General features: G+C 46.5%; 1 gene segment (V, D, J or C); it reads left to right on the top strand.

The window, feature by feature from the left end:
- Window positions 1–1,710: 1,710 nt before the first annotated feature.
- Window positions 1,711–14,339, top strand: LOC144675913 (Ig heavy chain C region, membrane-bound form-like). The segment is given in 7 exon segments: window positions 1,711–1,861; window positions 7,017–7,316; window positions 7,539–7,853; window positions 8,473–8,784; window positions 10,029–10,355; window positions 13,598–13,725; window positions 13,864–14,339. Coding segments are annotated over 7 exon segments (1,542 nt in total).
- The last annotated feature ends 5,534 nt before the right edge of the window (window positions 14,340–19,873 follow it).

The following is a 19,873-nucleotide window of genomic DNA, read 5'->3' as shown; positions in this document are numbered from 1 at the left end:
GACAATGACCAGGCTCCCGCTCCAAACAACCAGTCGCGGGGGATTTGGGGCAAAGGAGCCGCCATCAAAAACTGAGTCATTGGATTGCGGCCTGTAAGGGGAGGAATGAATGACAGAAATGAAAGCATGAGAGGACATTTGGCCCTTCGATCCTGCCCTCCATTCAGTAAGATCATGACTGATCTACCTCGACTCACTCAGTCTCTTTACCACACACCATCACTCGCTCACTCTCTCTGTCATGCAGGCTGTTTCTCACACACCTGCACACACTCACTAACACGCACTCTCTCTGATAGACACAAACTCTCTCTGTCACACACACACAGACACACGCACACACTCTCTCTTTCTCTCTCTCACATTCTCCCTCTCACACACAAACTCTCTTTAACACGCACACACCCTGCCTCTCACACATTGCCTCACTCTTTCACACACAATCTCACACAGATACTCACATTCTCTCAGACACATACACTCTCTCAACTGCACACACACTCACACACGTGCACACTATCTCTCACATACACATGCACTCTTTCTCACACATGCACTCTCACACACTCATTCTCTCTCTCACACACACGCACAAGCACAATCCCTCTCTTTTACGTACACCCACTCTTTCTCTCGAATACATGCACCCTCTCTCCCACACACATTCACACTCTCACACATGCACACACTCTCCATTCTCTCTCTCTCACTCACACAGACACATAATACTCTCTGACAAACACTTTCATTCTCTCTCACGCACACACAGAAACAGAAACACATTCTCTCTCTCTCACACACACTGTATTTCTCACACATGCACTCTCTCTCACTCTCTCTCTCTCACACACACACCGCACTCTCTCACACACACACACTCTCTCTCTGACACACACACTGGCTCTCTCTCACACACTCTCTCACACTTTTCTACATATCATTCACACCCCTACACTCTCTCTCTCTCACAGACACGGTTGCTCTCTCCCTCTCACAAACACAGTAGCTCTCTCTCACACACATTTCTCTGTCAGACACTCTCACACTTATACTCCCTATGACACACACATAAAAACACACTCTCCCTCTCTCACACACACTCTCTCTCTCATTCTCTCTCTCTCACACACACACACTCTTTCTCTCCCACACACACATTCTCTATCTCACATACTCTCACACATATACACCCTATCTCACTCACACACACACACACACACACACACACTGTCTGTCTCTTTCTCTCTCTCTCTCAAAAACACATACACTTGCACTCTCTCTCTCTTTCTCACGCACACACACACATTCTCACACACAGAAGTGGGCTGAAAATACTAACTGTAGAATGAAAATCCGTGAAGCTGCATGCATGTTCATCATTCTATTTCTGATGTCTTTTTGTGTAAAATGAAATTACACGGGTGACATCACTATATATGTGGAGAATTTCCAAGTGATGAACCAAACACAAAGAAACAAGGAAAGGGGAGGGATGTGGCGGAGACCACGGCCGCCTGGATCCCCAATACTGGTGCACACTTGGTGCAAGATGCCTGCACGGCCCATCCTGGTTTTGCTGTAACCGTCCCCTCCAGCCCCCTCAGTCTGCCTATTCGCGCACTGACACGGGTTTCTTAAAGAAAGGCATCGGCATTAAAGCAGCTGGCCAGCGATCTACACTGCTGCCTGACTTTACGCAGCCTGATCAATATGGAGAATCAGGACAGGATCGATGGAGAGGAAGAGGAGGAGGTGGAGGTGGTGGAGCCGAATGGAGGAGCCCCCAGCTCGGCTGTGGACAACAGGCAATGGAAAGCTGAGCCGGAGTGGAAAATCATCCAGAGAAACATCGCCTTGATGAGCCTGCAACACCTGGGAACCCTCACTACCCACAATCACTCACCCTCACTCACTCACTCACCCTCACTCACTCACTCACTCGCCCTCACTCAATCTCACTCCCTCCCTCACCCACCCTCCCTCACCTGCCCGCCCTCACCCACCCACCCTCACCCGCCCTCACTCACCCACCCTCGCTCACCCAACCTCACTCACTCGTCCTCACTCTCTCACCCTCACTCACTCATCCTCACTCACTCACCCTCACTCCTTGCTCACCCACCCTCGCTCACCCACCCTCGCTCACCCACCCTCGCTCACCCACCCTCGCTCACCCACCCTCGCTCACCCACCCTCGCTCACTCACCCTCACTCACTCACCTTCACTCACTCACCCTCACCTTCCCTCACTCACCCTCGCTCACTCACCCTCACTCACACCCCCACTCACTCACCCTCAATTACTCACTCACCCTCACTCACTCACCCTCACTCGCTCACTCTCACTCACTCACTCGCTCTCACTCACCCTTACCCACCCAGCCTCATTCAAACTCACTCACCCACCCACACTCACTGACCCTCACTCACCCACCCTCACTCACCCTCACTCGGGGGTACTCAGTCACCCTCATTTACTCACCACCAATTACACACTTACTCACTCACCCTCACTCACTCACCCTCACTCACTCACCCTCACTCACTCACCCCCTCACTCGCACATCCTTACTCATCCACCCTCACTGATCCTCAAACTCACTCACCCACCCATCCTCACTCATCTACCTTCACTCACACTAAATAACTCATCCACCCACCCTCACACATCCACTCACCGTCACTCACATACCCACCCTCACATACCCACCAACCCTCACTCACACTCTCATCTACCCTCATTCAATCACCCACCCTCACTCACTCATCCATCCTCACTCACCCACATTCAGACACCCGCCCACGCTCACTCACCACCCACCCTCATTCACTACTTCACTCACCCACACACCCTCATTCACTCAGCCACCCACCCTCACTCTGTCACTCAGCCACCCTCACTTTGTCAATCATGCACACGCTCACTCACTCGATCACTTTTCCTAAATCGGTGTGTGGGAGGGCGGCAGTTGCGGGGAAGAGAGACCTGGAAGCGATGCCTGAGGCCTAGCAGTGCCGGAAAGTGGAGCAAGGCCGAATGGAGTGATGAGCGTCGGTGGAAGCGGAGAGAGTCTGGGGGAAAGGGCAAGGAGGCGGGGGAAAGGTCAGGGAGCCTGGGGTTTGGGGGGGAAGGGCATAGAAATGGGACAAAGGTCAGCGAGCAGTGGGAAAGGTCAGCGAGCTGGGGAACGGGCAGAGAGCCAGGGGAAAAGATCAGAGGGCCGGGCGAAAGCGCAGCCACCCGTGGAGTAAGAACAGAGAGCTGGGGGAGAAAGGGCAGAGAGGCGGGAGGGGGAAAGGGCAGAGAGGCGGGAGGGGGAAAGGGCAGAGAGGCGGGAGGGAGAAAGGGCAGAGAGGCGGGAGGGGGAAAGGGCAGAGAGGCGGGAGGGGGAAAGGGCAGAGAGGCGGGAGGGGGAAAGGGCAGAGAGGCGGGAGGGGGGAAAGGGCAGAGAGGAGGGAGGGGGGAAAGGGCAGAGAGGAGGGAGGGGGGAAAGGGCAGAGAGGCGGGAGGGGGGAAAGGGCAGAGAGGCGGGAGGGGGGAAAGGGCAGAGAGGCGGGAGGGGGGAAAGGGCAGAGAGGCGGGAGGGGGAAAGGGCAGAGAGGCGGGAGGGGGAAAGGGCAGAGAGGCGGGAGGGGGAAAGGGCAGAGAGGCGGGAGGGGGAAAGGGCAGAGAGGCGGGAGGGGGAAAGGGCAGAGAGGCGGGAGGGGGAAAGGGCAGAGAGGCGGGAGGGGGAAAGGGCAGAGAGGCGGGAGAGGGAAAAAGGCAGCAAGACGGGGTGGGGGAAGGGCTCAGAAGCGGGGGGGAAGGGCAGAGAGGCGGGGGGTACAGAGCAGAGAAGCGGAGTATGGGACGGGTAGAGAGGCGTGGGGGGGAAGGGCAGAGAGCTGGGGGAAAGTTTAGCGAGCCGATGTAAAAGTCAGAGAGCCATTGCAATAGGTCAGAGAGCCATGGAGTAAGTGCAGAGAGCTGGGGTAGAAAGGGCAGTGAGGCGGGAGGGGGAAAGGGCAGAGAGGCGGGAGGGGGAAAGGGCAGAGAGGCGTGGGGGGGGAGAGGGCAGAGAGGGTGGAGAGGGAAAGGGCAGGGGGGCGGGAGGGGTAAAGGGCAGAGAGGCGGGAGGGGTAAAGGGCAGAGAGGCGGGAGGGGGAAAGGGCAGAGAGGCGTGGGGGGGGAGAGGGCAGAGAGGCGGGATAGGGAAAAGGGAAGAGAGGATGGAGAGGGAAAGGGCAGGGGGGGCGGGAGGGGTAAAGGGCAGGGGGGCGGGAGGGGTAAAGGGCAGAGAGGCGGGAGGGGGAAAGGGCAGAGAGGCGGGGGGAAGGGCAGAGAGGCGGGGGCCAGGAGGGCAGAGAGGCGGGAGGGGGAAAGGGCAGAGAGGCGGGAGGGGGAAAGAGCAGACAGGCGGGGGGAAGGGCAGAGAGGCGGGCTATAGCGGGGAGGGCCGGGCTAAAGCAGTTGTGAGCCGAGGCCCCAGGCGCCCTGGGCCCCACTTTCTCTATCTCTCTCTCTCTTCCTCATTGCCTCTCCCCTCCTGAAATCCTTTCCATTCCCGGGGAAAGGCACTCAGTGCCTGGGATAGAAGGGAGACAATGTCTCTGTGCGCTTCCCCCACGGCTCCCTGCGCCTTTCTCCAGCGAGTGTTCGCTGCCCCTCCAATCACAATCTATTTGTCTCCCACTTTTACTGCTGATAGGCCCACTAGTCAGCCTATCAGCAGTTAACGGGGTAGAAGACCCGCCCGTGATTGGAGGAGCAGCTCCTTGCGGGTATCTTCAACTCCACTTACCCGCCTTACCAGCATTTAGAACAACGGCTCCGGGGGCCAGAAAGAGGGGCTTCGGGGTCCACAATCCAGCCACGGGACACGGATTGGACAAACCTGTCATAAAGGAAAATAAGGAAATGGGCAGAGAAGTTGGACAAATATTTTGGCTTTAACAAAGTGGTTACTAAAATAGAAGAGGCATTTGTTCTACTTTTCCAAACTTCCATAGATTCTGGAAAGTCCCGTCAGATTGGAAAATAGAGAATGAGGCTTTTATATTAAATAAAGGAGGGAAAGGGAAAGCAAGAGACTATAGGCCACTTAGCTTAACATCTGTCAGAGCGAAAATGCTGGAATCTATTATTAAGGAGCCTCTCACGGGTCACTTAGAAAATTCAAATGCAATTATGTAGATCCATCATGGTTTTGTGAAAGGGAAATCGTGTTTGTCTGATCTATTTGAGGCCCTTCAAGGAAGTAACAAGGAACATGAATAAAGGAGAACCAGTGGGAGTGCTGTATTTGGGCTTCTAGATGGCATTTGACAAAGTGGCACATCAAAGGTTACTACACAAAATAATGGTGTCGGCAGTAACATTTCAGCATGGGTGGAAGTTTAGTTAGCTAACAGGAAACAGAGAGTCGGGATAAATTGGTTATTTTAGGTTGGCAAGATGTGACAAGTGGAGTGCCACAGGGATCAATGCTGCGGCCTCAACTATTTACAATTTATATCAATGACTTGAATGAAAGGACTGAATGAATTTGCTAACTTTGCTGATGACACAAAGATAGATAGGAAAGTAAGTGGTGAAGAGGGGATTAAGGCCCAGCAAAGGGATATAGATAGGTTAAGTGAGTAGGCAGAAAAATGACAGATGCCGTATAATGTGGAAGATATAAACCTGTCCACTTTGGCAGGAAGAATAGAAAAGCAGCATATTATTGAAAGGGGGAGAGATTGCTGAACCCTGAGGTACAGAGGGATGTGGATCCCTTGGTGCATGAATCATAAAAAAATACAATACAGGAACAGCAAGTGATGAGGAAGGCAAAGGGATTGTTGTCATTTATTACAAGGGAATAGAATATAAAAGTAAAGATGTTTTGCTACAGTTTAACAGGGCGTCGATGAGGCCTCGTCTGAATTACTGTGTCCAGATTTGGTCTCTTTTCAGAAAGGATATAAAAGCATTAGAAGCTGTTCGGAGAATGTTCATTTAAATGATACTGGGAGGTGTTGTCTGTTATCTTATGAGGGAATTTGGATTGGCTGGGCCTGTATCCATTGGAGTTTAGATGAATGAGAGCTGATTTTATTGAAACGTATAAGATCCTGAGGGAAATTGACAGGGTGGTTGCTGAAAGGATGTTTCCCCTTGTGAGAGAGACTAACGATAGGGAACACGGTTTAAAAATAAGAGGTCTCCCATTTCAGACGGAAATGGGGGGATTTTATTTTTCTCTCAAGGGGTCGTGAAACTTTGGAACTCTCTTCCCCAGAGCGCGATGGAGGAGGAGTCATTAATATTTCAAGGCAGAGTTAGAGATTCTTCATTGACAAGGGAGTCAAAGGTTAGCAGAGAGTAGGCGGGAATGTGAAGTTAACGCCACAATCAATCAGCTATGATCGGAGTGAATGGTGGAGGAGGCTCCAGAGGCAGAATGGCCTACTCCCGCTACTAATCCGCGTGTTCACATGTACATACGATTGGAAAATGTCGTAATTACTGTAACTGGTATTCAGTTTAGAGTTCTATGGTCATTATATAGGTACCATTACAAAGGTACTTTCGAAGGGTCGTTGCTATTCTCTGTTTTGGGGGGACGTGGAGAGGGGAGGGGGCATCAGCCAATTTGAACAGAGCCAATTTCCAAACTTCAATGATATGAATGACGAGACAATTTCTCTATCACCAAGTGCTGTTGATTGAGAAATAAATGGTGGCGAAATAATGGGGGAAATCCTCTGCTCTTCCATTTTAATCCACTTAAAGGTACGTCATTCAGATGACATCAAAATGTTCTATTTTAGTCATGGGATAGAGGCGGAAAAAGAGGTGTGGGTTTCTAAAGAGGGAACCGACAGATGAGGATCACCAAACGATGGAAATAATAAATGATCAAATGTGGATGTGGGTTTTAGTTGGAATAAGTAGGATATGTTTAGAGTTATAGTCAAATTTTGAGTTGTTTGGTTACTTAATGATCACAAATCACAGAGTCTAACTTTTTCAATCGGCCATTCTTTCCCAGCGACACCGTCTCCGCCCACTCTCTACAGCCTGGTCTCCTCCTGTCAGCAACACAACCCCGACGGCTCCATCACCTACGGCTGTTTGGCGATGGACTATTCCCCAGAAATCACCAGCCTGACCTGGAAGAAAGATGGGCAGCCGATCACCACTGGATTTAAGACTTACCCGTCAGTGAGAAACCAGAAGGGAACCTTCACCCTGAGCAGCCAGATAATCATCACCGAGTCAGAGGGGGATTGCAGTAATATCAAGTGTGAGGTTCAATACAGCGGCTCAACCAAGAGCATTGGAATGCAATGTAAGTGTTGGGGAACCTGTGAGAAACAGAAAGGCTGTAATTGACCTGTATAGGACCTTGGTTATAGGGTTATAATACATTTATAGTGCTCTGCATAGTTTTGATTCCTGGAAATTCCAGGTTAGTGTCCATTGACCGCAAAGAGCCTGTTAAAATATAAGAACTCATTGTATCTGTTATCAATTTCTTCTGCAAGAAATGGCTAACCTGTGTTTTTTGAAGGCCCTCCTTCTGGCTTACTTCCAACTGTTCTCCTCACCGTGAGTTCCCGGGAAGAAATCACAACCAACAAATTTGCCATCGCCGTCTGTTCAATCGTCGATTTCCGTCCAAAGTCAATGACCGTGAAGTGGCTGAAGAATGGACAACCCATGGATTCAGGAATTGTCACCTCTCCCGCCTTTGAAGTGAAGGGGACCTTCTCGGCGACCAGTCGGCTGAATGTCTCCGCTGGGGAATGGTTCAGCGACGCGGTCTATACCTGTCAGGTCACTCATCAAGGGGTCACCCAAAGTCGAAACGCCACCAAGTGTGAGGGTAAGAAATACAAACCGAGGAAGCAATAGATCATTCTGCTCTCCGATGTTAATCAAATCAGGAATTTATTGGAGTTAGTAGACGGAACAACTTCTAATTTACTATCATGTAGTTATTGTTTAATTCCGATGTAAGGGCTGCATTCGGATTGTTCACCATTCAGGATTTTATCACGTCACGTCGCTACATTGACGTCACAGAGTGAGTGGGGTGGACTTGACATTAGCTTTACCCTGAGTCAGCTGATCATATTTGGAGAGGCAGAAGGTGTCTGGAACCCTTCACTGGTAACAGCTTCGGGTTAGAGTGTTGGAAAGTGCATCCACCCTATTTATAAAACGGCTTTCAGTACTGCATTCCAGGGCCCAGGAATGGTATATTTGTATTGGGACTGGGGCAACGCAGATTCATGAGAATGTTACCGGGGCTGAACGACTTAAATTATGAGAACAATTTACACAGACCAAGCTGGTTTTCCTTTGTGTAAAGAAAATTAAAGACGATATTTAGAGGTTGATATGTGCAAGGTGATTTATTCTCCTTCAGGGAGTGAAGGCTGAATACTGCTGTCCTGATTCTGAATGTGAAACTTTGGTTGATTTTCATTTCTGTCTCACAGGTGATCACGACTGCCGCAATGATCCCACAATTACTCTACTGCCACCGCCAATAGAACAGGTCTTACTGGAGGCGACCGTGACATTAACCTGCATCGTTTCTAATGCTCCTTATGGAGTCCTTGTGTCCTGGACACAAGAGAAGAAGCCTTTGAAATCAGAGATCGCCGTCCAACCGGGAGCGGATCATGACAGCGTGGTCAGCAACGTAAACATCTCGACACAAGCCTGGCTGAGTGGGGCTGAGTTCTACTGCGTGGTGAGCCATCAGGATCTGCCGACTCCTTTAAGAAGTTCCATCCACAAGGAACAAGGTGAGCGGTGAGATTGAAGCAATAAGTGAGCCATTGTGTCTATTTCCAGGCTAAGTGCTAGGGTCAACATTTAGAATCCAGTGTATTAATGGTCTCATCTGATTGGCAATTTCACTAATTAAACGTTCTGGGCCTGTAGACTTTAAGGGGAAAATTGATAAGTAAATGTAGGAACAATGAATTGAAGGCTGTGCTATTGGATTTAGATGAAGTCAGGTGGGAGGAGCTTGGTGTGGAGCTTAAACACCAGCACAGACCAGGTGGACCGAATGACCTGTTTCTGTGCTGTAAACTTTAAGCAGCTTTCCAATCCAACTCCTTAAGTTCTCAGATAAAAGGATTGTATCTGTAAGATGTTGGATTCGGGGGCCAAAATCCCGAAAGGGACAGTCAGCTGGTCATCAGGAAATTTAAGATTTTTTAAAAGTTTATTAAGAAACAACAGTTTAGGCCGATGCAGGAATTCATTGGACCGGAAAAGTATACGACGGGTGACAGCTGACAGCAGTTTACTGGTCCCAGGCGGCGGACAAATGGTTGGCACAAAGTGAATTGATCTCACCTTCCTGCTCCTCCTTGGCCGTTTTGAGGAAGGCAGCTGCCACCGGGCACTGCAGCCTCACCACGGCACCTCACCAGCATATGACCCCACCAGGACCTAGGCCCTTTGCCTGAGCACTTGTTAATATAACCTTTCTCTGGGGGCTATTAACTTATCCAGTGTCAATTACCAATGCAAACTCTTCTCACCAAAGGTTACAGGATATATACCCAAACTGCCAGGGTGGCTACCACATCCCCAACATCCTGTTCGCCCCCCTGCTCGAGGTCAGATTTTAAGTTTACATCATGCTGATGCTCACATCCTGGTCCTTTCTAAACATTTGCATAGATGAGGGGGTGCACAAGACTACAGCCTCCCAACTCAGGAGTGTCAACATGGCAGCCTGAACTGAGACTGTTAAGAGGTCAAAGTGTTTAGAAATCCTGTTTCCAGAGAGAATCCATACTATTTAGCAACTCTTTAAAGGTTCATTATTATCCAGAAAATAGCAGCTTTTGAAGACCTCAATTTCTTAGACATCCAACCCTGCTCCGAGCTGGAAAACCAGATAGATCCCAAAATGGAAAATGGAAACTTTTAAGATTCAATACAAATCGCATTTCTCTCACATCTAAGCAGCGTTTTTTTTTTGGCTCTGAAATTGTCCAGTTTATTAACAGTTATTGTAATTTTTATGCAGGTTTTCTGCGAGAACCGTCCGTGTCTGTCCTGCTGCCCTCGGCAGAAGATGTCTCCGCTCAGAGATTCGTCTCCCTCAGCTGCTTAGTGAGAGGTTTCTCCCCACGAGAGATTTTCGTCAAGTGGACCGTCAATGACAAGCCAGTGAATCCCGGGAACTACAAGAACACCGGGGTGGTGGCGGAGAACGGCAATAGCTCCTTCTTCATGTACAGCCTGTTATCCATTGCAGCGGAGGAGTGGGCCAGCGGCGCTTCTTACTCCTGTGTGGTGGGACATGAAGCGATCCCCTTGAAGATCATCAACAGAACGGTTGATAAATCCAGCGGTAAACCGAGTTTTGTGAATATTTCCCTTGCACTGATGGACACCGTTAATTCATGTCAATGAGAATCTCTCGGTTACATTTCAAACTTCAATAAAAAAAATAATAAAGTCATTTTCTCCAATCGTGATTTAAATGCACAGTCGCTTAATTAATTTTGTTTTCCACTTTTGCTAATGTTAGAGCTGTTTAGTTAAAATCGGATATTTCCAGGGCTCAGAACCAAGTCTTGTACACCCAGTGCTCCCAGCTCAGATGCATCCTGGGTTAGAGACAGAGTAAAGCTCATTCATAACGGGATTCTGCAAAATAACATCACCAACTCTCCTCCCACTGAGGAGAAATCTGACAATTTCCCATTTCCGGCAAACAAACTCAGCGCATTTAGATCTCAGTGTTGCTGCTTCTCTTATTGTCCAATCCTTTAAAATGGATATCAGCTTTAAGTTGCAGCATCGCACCCACTGGGAATTGAAGTGAGGGTCACACAGAAACATGTCCCAACAATGCCCCATCAGAGAGAGGGGGAAGAAAAATTGTTAACCCACTGTACCCCCCACTTCCCCAACAGAGAGAGGGGGAGGGGAAATTGTTAACCCACTGTACCCCCACTTCCCCAACAGAGAGCGGGGGAAGGGAAATTGTTAACCCACTGCACCCCCTCACTTCACCAACAGAGAGAGGGGGGGGGGAGAAATTATTAACCCACTGTACCCCCACTTCTCCAACAGAGAGAGGGGGAAGGGAAATTGTTAACCCACTGTACCCCCATTTCCCCGACAGAGAGAGGGGGAATGGAAATTGTTAACCCACTATACCCCCACTTCACTAACAGAGAGAAGGGGAAGAGAAATTGTTAACCCACTGTACCCCCACTTCACTAACAGAGAGAGGGGGAAGGGAAATTGTTAACCCGCTATACCTCCACTTCCCCAACAGAGAGAGGGGGAAGGGAAATTATTAACCCCCTGTACCTCCGCTTCCCCAACAGAGAAAACTGAAAGGAAAATTTTTAGCCAATTTTACCTCCACTTGCTAAACAGAAAGACGAGGAAGGCCATTAGTTAACCCGGTGTGTCTCCACCTTCTCAGCAGAGAGAACCGAAAGGGAAATAGCTTAGCCAAGCAGACGGAGCAAAACTATGAACTCACTGGACTCTCAGTCCCCGAGCAGAGAATCTGGAAGGGAACGGGCCTCTGCTGTAAGGACCCAGTTACCAACAGCAGAAGTCGGCTTCTAGCTTACTGGCCACAGGTTTTAAAGTCCCATCATGCTTAAAATGTTGTAAAATATATATTTATGTAACATAATTTTAAGAAGTTTCCACACTCTTGTTCCTGTTAATCTTATGCTAAGATTGATTTCCCATCATCCGAATCTAAACTGATGATTAAATCCTCCCTGGGTTGTTCACGGTTCTGCCCCTGAATTTCATGAGGCAGATGGTTGATTGTTTGCATTCGTTCACCTGATATCACCTTGCACCTCACAGAAAACACGTTTATATAGAACATTGAAAATATTCACCAAAATTTTCACTATCAGGGTCAGACTCGATCGTTGGGACCTGGTGAAACACTGAAAAATAGTAAAATTGCACACAAGGGACACAAATGGACGCACACAAACATACATACATACACACATAGGCACAGACACGCAGACACAAACACACACAGTACAGGCAGACACACACATACATACATAGGCACACACACACACACAGGCACAGACACACACACAAACACGGGCAGACACACAAACACACACACATAGACAAATACACATTTGCACACACACAAACACAGGCACAGACAGACACACACGCACACACAATCACACATAAACACAAATACACACACAAATGCAGGCACAGGAACACACATATACACAATCACACACACACACACAAATACACACGTGCACACACACATACACACACACTCACACACATATACACAATCTCACACACACAGACAGATAAAATCAGACAAGCAGACTCATACAAGGACACAAATATGCATTATCACACATTCACAATGACAGAAATACAGACAAAAAGACACACAATATCATACACATTAAAACAAGTACATGGATACACATGAACACATGCACACACATGAGCAGACGACACCCAGACAGACAAAAACATAGAGGAACAGACTAACACATTCACAGGCACACATGTAGACACAAACATGAAACACGCTTATACACACGAGAACACAAAAAACACACGTTAGTACGTTTGAAAACATAAACACACATTGATACATAGTTTTAAATATCCATCAACACACAAATGCACACATTAAAAACTCTCTCTCTCTCTCTCTCTCACACACACACGCTGTGACACAGACATTAATATGCTGACACATACGTGGAACACAAAAAGAAACATTAACACATATTAGCAGACAAGAACGCATAAACACACACTAACACAGATAGTAATAAATAAACATAGATATCAATACATAAACACACACAATAACACACTCATACATACACATTGGCAAAAAAAACAAAATATACATGCAGACGCAGACACAAAAATGCACAAGTCAGCACTCATTGGCAAATGAACACACCTCAATACTCTTACACACATATGGACACAGAAACAAAGAGTGATGCAAGGCACGATATACTCATGCACACATACATAAAAGCTAAAGCATGACACAAACGCCAGGCTATTGAAGAAGGTTTAATTCAAATGCACTTTTTTAACCGACGTATCCTCCGGCAATTGTCCCTATTACATAATGATCCGAAAAGCACACTGAAACAATGTTCTTACTGAGAATCTGATTTAAGTTAATGACGCACCAAACATTCCCATCACAAATAGACAAACAAGATGGGAACTCACATCCGAGATTTAAAAAAGCAACGTTCACAGTTTCCAAATAAGTTGCTCAGTGAATCTCTCTTGATATCCATCATAATATTCTCCAATAATAGATCGTACGAAATTGTTCGAAAATAAAATGATATTGGAGATAATTTTCTATATTTTCCGACTCGGACTATACGAGGATTGTAAAGGAAGAACAGCTGTGGAGATAGTTACAGAGATAGGTTGCTGAAATTCACGAGCTTAACAGTAGATATATATTGAACATTAAATTAGAGAATGCATTAATAACTTAGGAAAGAGTAAAGAGTATATTTTTAAAAGATATCCTAGATTAATAAATAACCTAATTATATTTCCTCGGTTACATCCTCGCAGATTCCACAGATAGCACCTGGATTGAAGACTCTGAGGATGATAACGGCAACATCTGGACAACCGCTTCCACATTCATCATTCTGTTCTTCCTGAGCATTTTCTACAGCACTGCCGTCACTCTGGTGAAGGTGAGAAGATTCAATCCACTCACACTTCAAACTGACAGAAGCAGTTTGAAAAATCTCTCAATGTTTCATTGATTAAAACACTAACATAAATGTCCCACATTCTAAACATCTGCTTCATTATTTTATCCTCTTTTGCAGATCAAGTGACCTGTTGAATTTTGGACACCGTAGATTTTCCTCAGCCGTTTATTGAGATCTCTGTATTACGAATTTAAAATATGTCCTCTCGGTGAATCTAAAAATGAAATACCTTCAGTTCATGTTTCCGAATTTGTAACTAAGACAGTCATGGACGGTATTTCCGCTTCTCTGTTTGAAATGTGCGAGATAATTATGGCTGTGTTGTAATTGTAGCTTATAATTCCCCAGTAGTTTGAATTCCATGTGTAAATAAGTAGCTTTCCTCATTCACAATTATTCCCTTCCCTTTATGTTGAGCTCCGGTTTTCTCTTTCTGGTCTCTGTTACAGCTGTACATACAGTTGGCAGCTCAGAGCGAATGTGTTCTGTTCTCAGTGTGACTCTCAGTCATCTTATTCAGTCCAGTTGACTTTAAAATAAACTTTTCTGTAAAATGTTCTCCGAAATTGTTAATAAATCATGAATGTGAAACGAACTGACTTTGCTGAACTCCTTTCCCCAAGGCCCATTGACACCGCTCCATTTCCCCTATTACACTGTTTCCTCCCCTTTCCCAGATTTTTTTTAACCATTCCTGTTTGGGATGTGAATCAAAAACAGAAAATGCTGGAAAAACTCAGCAGGCCCAACAGCATCTGTGGAGAAAAAATGAGTTAACGTTTCGAGTCCTCATGACTCTTCTTCAGAGCCCAAGGTCCTTCAGTGAAAGAGTCACTGCGCCATCCAGCGACCCATCGGTGTTAATACACTTTTACCTCTGCCTTTTTATAGTAAACCCCAAAGCCAGGATGATTGCACAGCGAGGGGAGCCTCGGTGATTTCACTCATACTCAGGTCTGTCACAGTCACATGTCAGGTAATAGTAAACAGCAGGGGTCTGCTTCATCAGATGCCCACACAGGACAGCATATGGAGGACTAAAGTTTCCTTTACACTGTCCCATTAAACACTCCCAGGGTCTGTGTAGCAGGGGTTAGATTGGGAGTAAAATTTTTTTTTCTCTTTATCCTTTCATGAGATGTGGGTGTCGCTGGCAAGGCCGCCCAGAACAGCCCGGCTTCCGAGGCCAATTCAGAGGGCAGTTAGGTCACATTGCTGTGGACCTGGAATCACATGTCGGCCAGGCTGGATAAAGATGGCAGATTCCCTTCACTAAAGGACATTAGTGCAGCAGATGGATTTTTACGACAATCGGTGATAGTTGTCATGGTCACCATTATTGAGGCTAGTTTTCAATCCCAGGGTTTAATAATTGAATTCACATTCCAGCAGCTGCCATGTTGGGATTTGAACCCATGCGCCCAGAGCATTCGCCTGGACTCTCTCCACCTTGTCCAATTAAACACTCACAAGGCAGAGACGTCACAATCCACCTTCTCAATGCAATTAGGGATGGGCAATAAATGCTGGCCCAGACAGCCACGCCCACATCGCATAAATGAATAACAAAAAATTCACAAATACCGCAGACTGAACCGTTGACACAAACCATGGGAGATTCCTAGAGACTAGGGCCGATCTGACACAAACACATTATCGAGCAGTAATCCTTCAAATTATTACCACAGTTTGGGGCTTATTAGGAACACCAGGGAGCACAAATCGTGGAAATTCCCAGGCCCTGCGGCCTGCCAGGCACAACAAACAACTGAATTCACGGAACATCACCCCAGGGATCCTCTCTCCCTGCTCCATTCTCTCTCATACCTTTCTTCTGAACTCATTGAACATCACCCTAGGGATACTCTCTCCCTTCTCCATTCACTCTGAAACCATCCTCCTGAACTCACTGAAGATCACCCCAGGGATCCTCTCTCCCTGCTCCATTCCCTCTGATACCATCCTCCTGAACTGACTGAACATCACTCCAGGGATCCTCTCTCTCTGCTCCATTTCCAGGCTTGCTTTTATCCAGTAACCTCCCACACAAATAGTTTTCCAATATTTATTTTTGTAAATGGGATAAATTATATCAAACATGTGCATAACATCCAGCCCATTAGAAATATTGGGTTCAAAATAACAAATATAAATTGATTCTATGATTGCACATATAGAACTGGAACACACCATCGCACCGAATGAATCCACTGTCAGTTTACATGTTGCTCAGTGAAAATTTCAATCATCCTTGACTTTTTGGCATTTGGGCACTGAGCCGGGAAGCAGTCTGGACTCAAAGAACATGTGAACATATAAACTCGGAGCAGGAGTAGGCCACTCGGCCCTTCAAGCCTTCTCCGCCATTCAGTAAGATCACGACTGATCTGATTGAAACCTGCTGCTTACCCCGATCACCTTTCACCCCCTTTTTGATCAAGAATCAATCTAGCTCTGCCTTAAAAATATTCAAAGACTCTGCTTCCACTGCCTTTTGAAGGAGAGAGTTACAATTACTCACGACCCTCTGAGAAAAAACTTCTTTCATCTCTGTCTTAAATGAGCGATCCCTTATTTTTAAACAGTGACCCCTAGTTCTAAATTTTCCCACAAGACGAAAGATCCTCTCCACATCCACCCTGTCAAGACCCCTCAGGATCTGAAAGATTTCGATCAAGTCGCCTCTTAGCCTTCTAAACTCCAGCGGATGCAGGCCTAGCCTGCCACCTTTCCTCATAAGACAAGCCGCCCATTCTTGGTATTAGTTCAGTAAGCCTTCTCTGAACTGCTTCTAACGCATTTACATTTTCCTTAAATAAGGAGGCTAATACTCTACACTGTACTCCTGATATCACTGTCCTGTACAACTGAAGTATAACCTTCTTATTTCAATTCCCCCTCACAGCAAATGATAACATTCGATTAGCTTTCCTAATTACTTGTTGTGCCTAAATAGTTCAGCATTTTTCAATTTCTGTCAGACCTTCTTAATAGCTTTGCACATCTGGAAAGTATTCTCCCATGTTCTATCCTTGTTACCCTGACGTGTCTAAATCTCTTCACAGCCGAGATACTCCTCCCCACAGTTTACATTTCCACCGCTTCCCTCAGCTAAACTTTATCCACTGGCACCAGCAGGGATCGAACTCACAGCATCTGGTTTGATAAGTCCACTATTTTAACCACGGGTTACGCCAACCGCGCCAGAAAGGTTAAGGTCCTCTTCCAACGCTTAAACCTACTGTTATTCTCTGTGCCATTTACTATGAAGATGCATAACGAAAGTGAGTAAAGTTTATGATGGTAAAAATGCATTCATCTCCCTCAGGGAACTGAATCATATTGACACACGCAGAGGAACACACACAGACATAGACACCAATAGAGACAGCGGCCTAAGGAGAGACAAACATCCAGAAATCAAGGATGTCACCAAATTGGCTCCGTTTTTGTTCCATTTCCAACTGCAAATTTGGTGAATGCCGACAGATGAACGGAAATGAAAAATACAGGGAAGCGTTTGGAAGGTTTTTTTAGTCCATTTAATAGATAATCATTTACTGTAACTCATTCTTAAAACCAGAACTGTGAGAAATGTAAACTAATAAATGTAGATTGCAGGTTCAAAATGTTGGATTTTCACCTGTACCAGGAAACTCTAAAGGGTTTCAAACCCATTAAATAAGTCAGTTCCGTACATCGTCGCCATGTACCTTTTAATGTTCTGTACATAAAAGGACAGAGTGGTTACAGAGGGGAATGAAGAAATGCAGCCCCATCTATTCCTCGCTGTCCTGCAATTTCTGCTGCCTCTCCTCGATCTTTCCGCCAGAATGGAGCACTGCACACCGAGCGCACACGGTGGGGACATGATTGAGGTACATAAAATTATGAGGGGCATAATAGGGCACACAGGAACGAACTTTTCCCCTTGGTGGACGGATTTTAAGGTAAAGGGTAGGAAGTTTAGAGGGGATGCGAGGAAGAATTTTCTCACCCAGAGGGTGGTGGGAATCTGGAACTCACTGCCTGAAAGGGTGGTAGAGGCAGAAACCCTCATAACATTTAAGAAGTATTTGGATGTGCACTTGCGATGCCATGGTATACAAGGCTATGGGCCTAGTGCTGGAAAATGGGATTAGAATAGTTAGGTATTTGTTTGACCGGCGCAGACTCGATGGGCCGAAGGGCCTTTCTCTGTGCTGCAGCCCTTTCCAACTCAATGACTGAAGGGTGTGGCAAAATTGATTCGAAATACGGACAGTCTGAAACTCTGGCAGCGATGGGATTTCAAGCCACGCCTCCATAGAGTCTGAAACTTAAATCCAGCGCCTTAGACCGCTCGGCCACTGCGACGTCTAAAATTGTCATTGCCTTGACTGGAAATTTCAAACGCCGTCCACTTTGTAACGCTCAGTAACTGAACGGCCTCCAATGTAAAAACATACGGAAAGAAACAATCTCTTCTTGCATCTTCCCAACCTGCTTTTTCTCCCTGAACCTTTTTATTATGAAGCTACACAATTAATGTGAATGAAGTTTGCGATGGTAAAATGCGTCCACCCCCTCGTGGAACTGAACCGAATTGATATATTCCAGATCCGAACCATTGGCTGTGCAACATAGAAGCCCCTTTAAAATTGTAACCTTAATTTTCTGTTTCCTCTCCTCTCCGACGAAAATGAATCACTTCACACTTCCAGACATGAAATTTCAGCTGCCACTTGTCCGTCGAAATGGATTTGTTGAAGAACCCGAAAGGAGAACCGACTCAAACTTGACAATCAGACACATAGACACAAGAACAAAGAAGAAAAGTACAGCACAGGAACAGGCCCTTCGGCCCTCCAAGCCTGCGCCAATCATATTGCCTGTCAAACTAAGACATTTTGCACTTCCAGGGTCCATATCCCTCTATTCCCATCCTATTCATGTATTTGTCAAGTTGCCTCTTAAACACCACTATCGTACGTGCTTCCACCACCTCCTCTGGCAGCGAATTCCAGACACTCACTACCCTCTGCGTAAAAAACTTGCCCCGCACATCTCCTCTAAAGTGTTCTCCTCTCCCCTTAAATCTATGCCCCTAGTAATTGACTCTTCCACCCTGGGAAAAAGCTTCTGACTATCTACTCTGTCCATGCCACTCATAATTTTGTAAACTTCTATCAAGTCATCCCTCAATCTCCGTCACTCTAGTGAGAACAATCCGAGTTTCTCCAACCTCTCCTCATAGGTAATAACCTCCAGACCAGGCAGCATCCTGGTAAACCTCCAAGTGTGGCCTAACCAAGGTTCTACACAGCTGCAGCATGACTTCCCAGCTTTTATACTCAATACCCCTGCTGATGAAGGCAAGCATGCCATGTGCCTTCCTAACTACCTTATCCACCTGCGTTGCCACTTTCAGTGACCTGTGGACCTGTACACCAAGATCACTCTGCCCGTCAATGCACTTAAGGGTTCTGCCATTTACTGTATAATTCCTATCTGTATTAGACCTACCAAAATGCATTACCTCGCATTTGTCCGGATTAAACTCCATCTGCCAAGTCTCCAACCGATCTATATCCCGTTGTATCCTTTGACAATCCTCTTCACTATCTGCAACTCCTCCAACATTAGCGTCGTCTGCAAACTTACTAATTAGCCCAGTTACATTTTCCTCCAAATCATTTACGTATACTACAAACAGCAAAGGTCCCAGCACTGATCACTGCGGAACTCCACTAGTCACAGCTCTCCATTCAGAAAAGCATCCTTCCACTGCTACCCTCGAGTGTGTGCGCGCAAACACTCACACACACCATTTTGTGTTGAGCTGGTTTCAGTTGTGCCTGTTAACCAGAAGATAGATTGTTAATTGGATACCATTAGGATCCTGCAGCAGTCCATTCGACTGAGGAGACAGTTCTAGATTCTGTCCGACACCATCAGTGGGTCAGGTGGAAGCTAAATAGAAAATCCTGCAGGGAAAATAATCCTTAACATTAAAAATCTATCTGAGCAATTGTCTCAGTGCTACACCAGTGTGAATTAGTAAACTTTTAACACAACAGGGTTTGTCACTAAGTAGTGTGCAGTGCAGTACAGTGCACTAATGCTCACCTTTAGTCTTGCCCCTCAA

This window comes from Cetorhinus maximus, unplaced genomic scaffold, assembly GCF_964194155.1.
Source record: "Cetorhinus maximus unplaced genomic scaffold, sCetMax3.hap1.1 HAP1_SCAFFOLD_1222, whole genome shotgun sequence".
NCBI classification, from domain to species: domain Eukaryota; kingdom Metazoa; phylum Chordata; class Chondrichthyes; order Lamniformes; family Cetorhinidae; genus Cetorhinus; species Cetorhinus maximus.
Note: the sequence above shows the minus strand (reverse complement) of the source record. Positions and strands in the feature narration are given on the sequence as shown.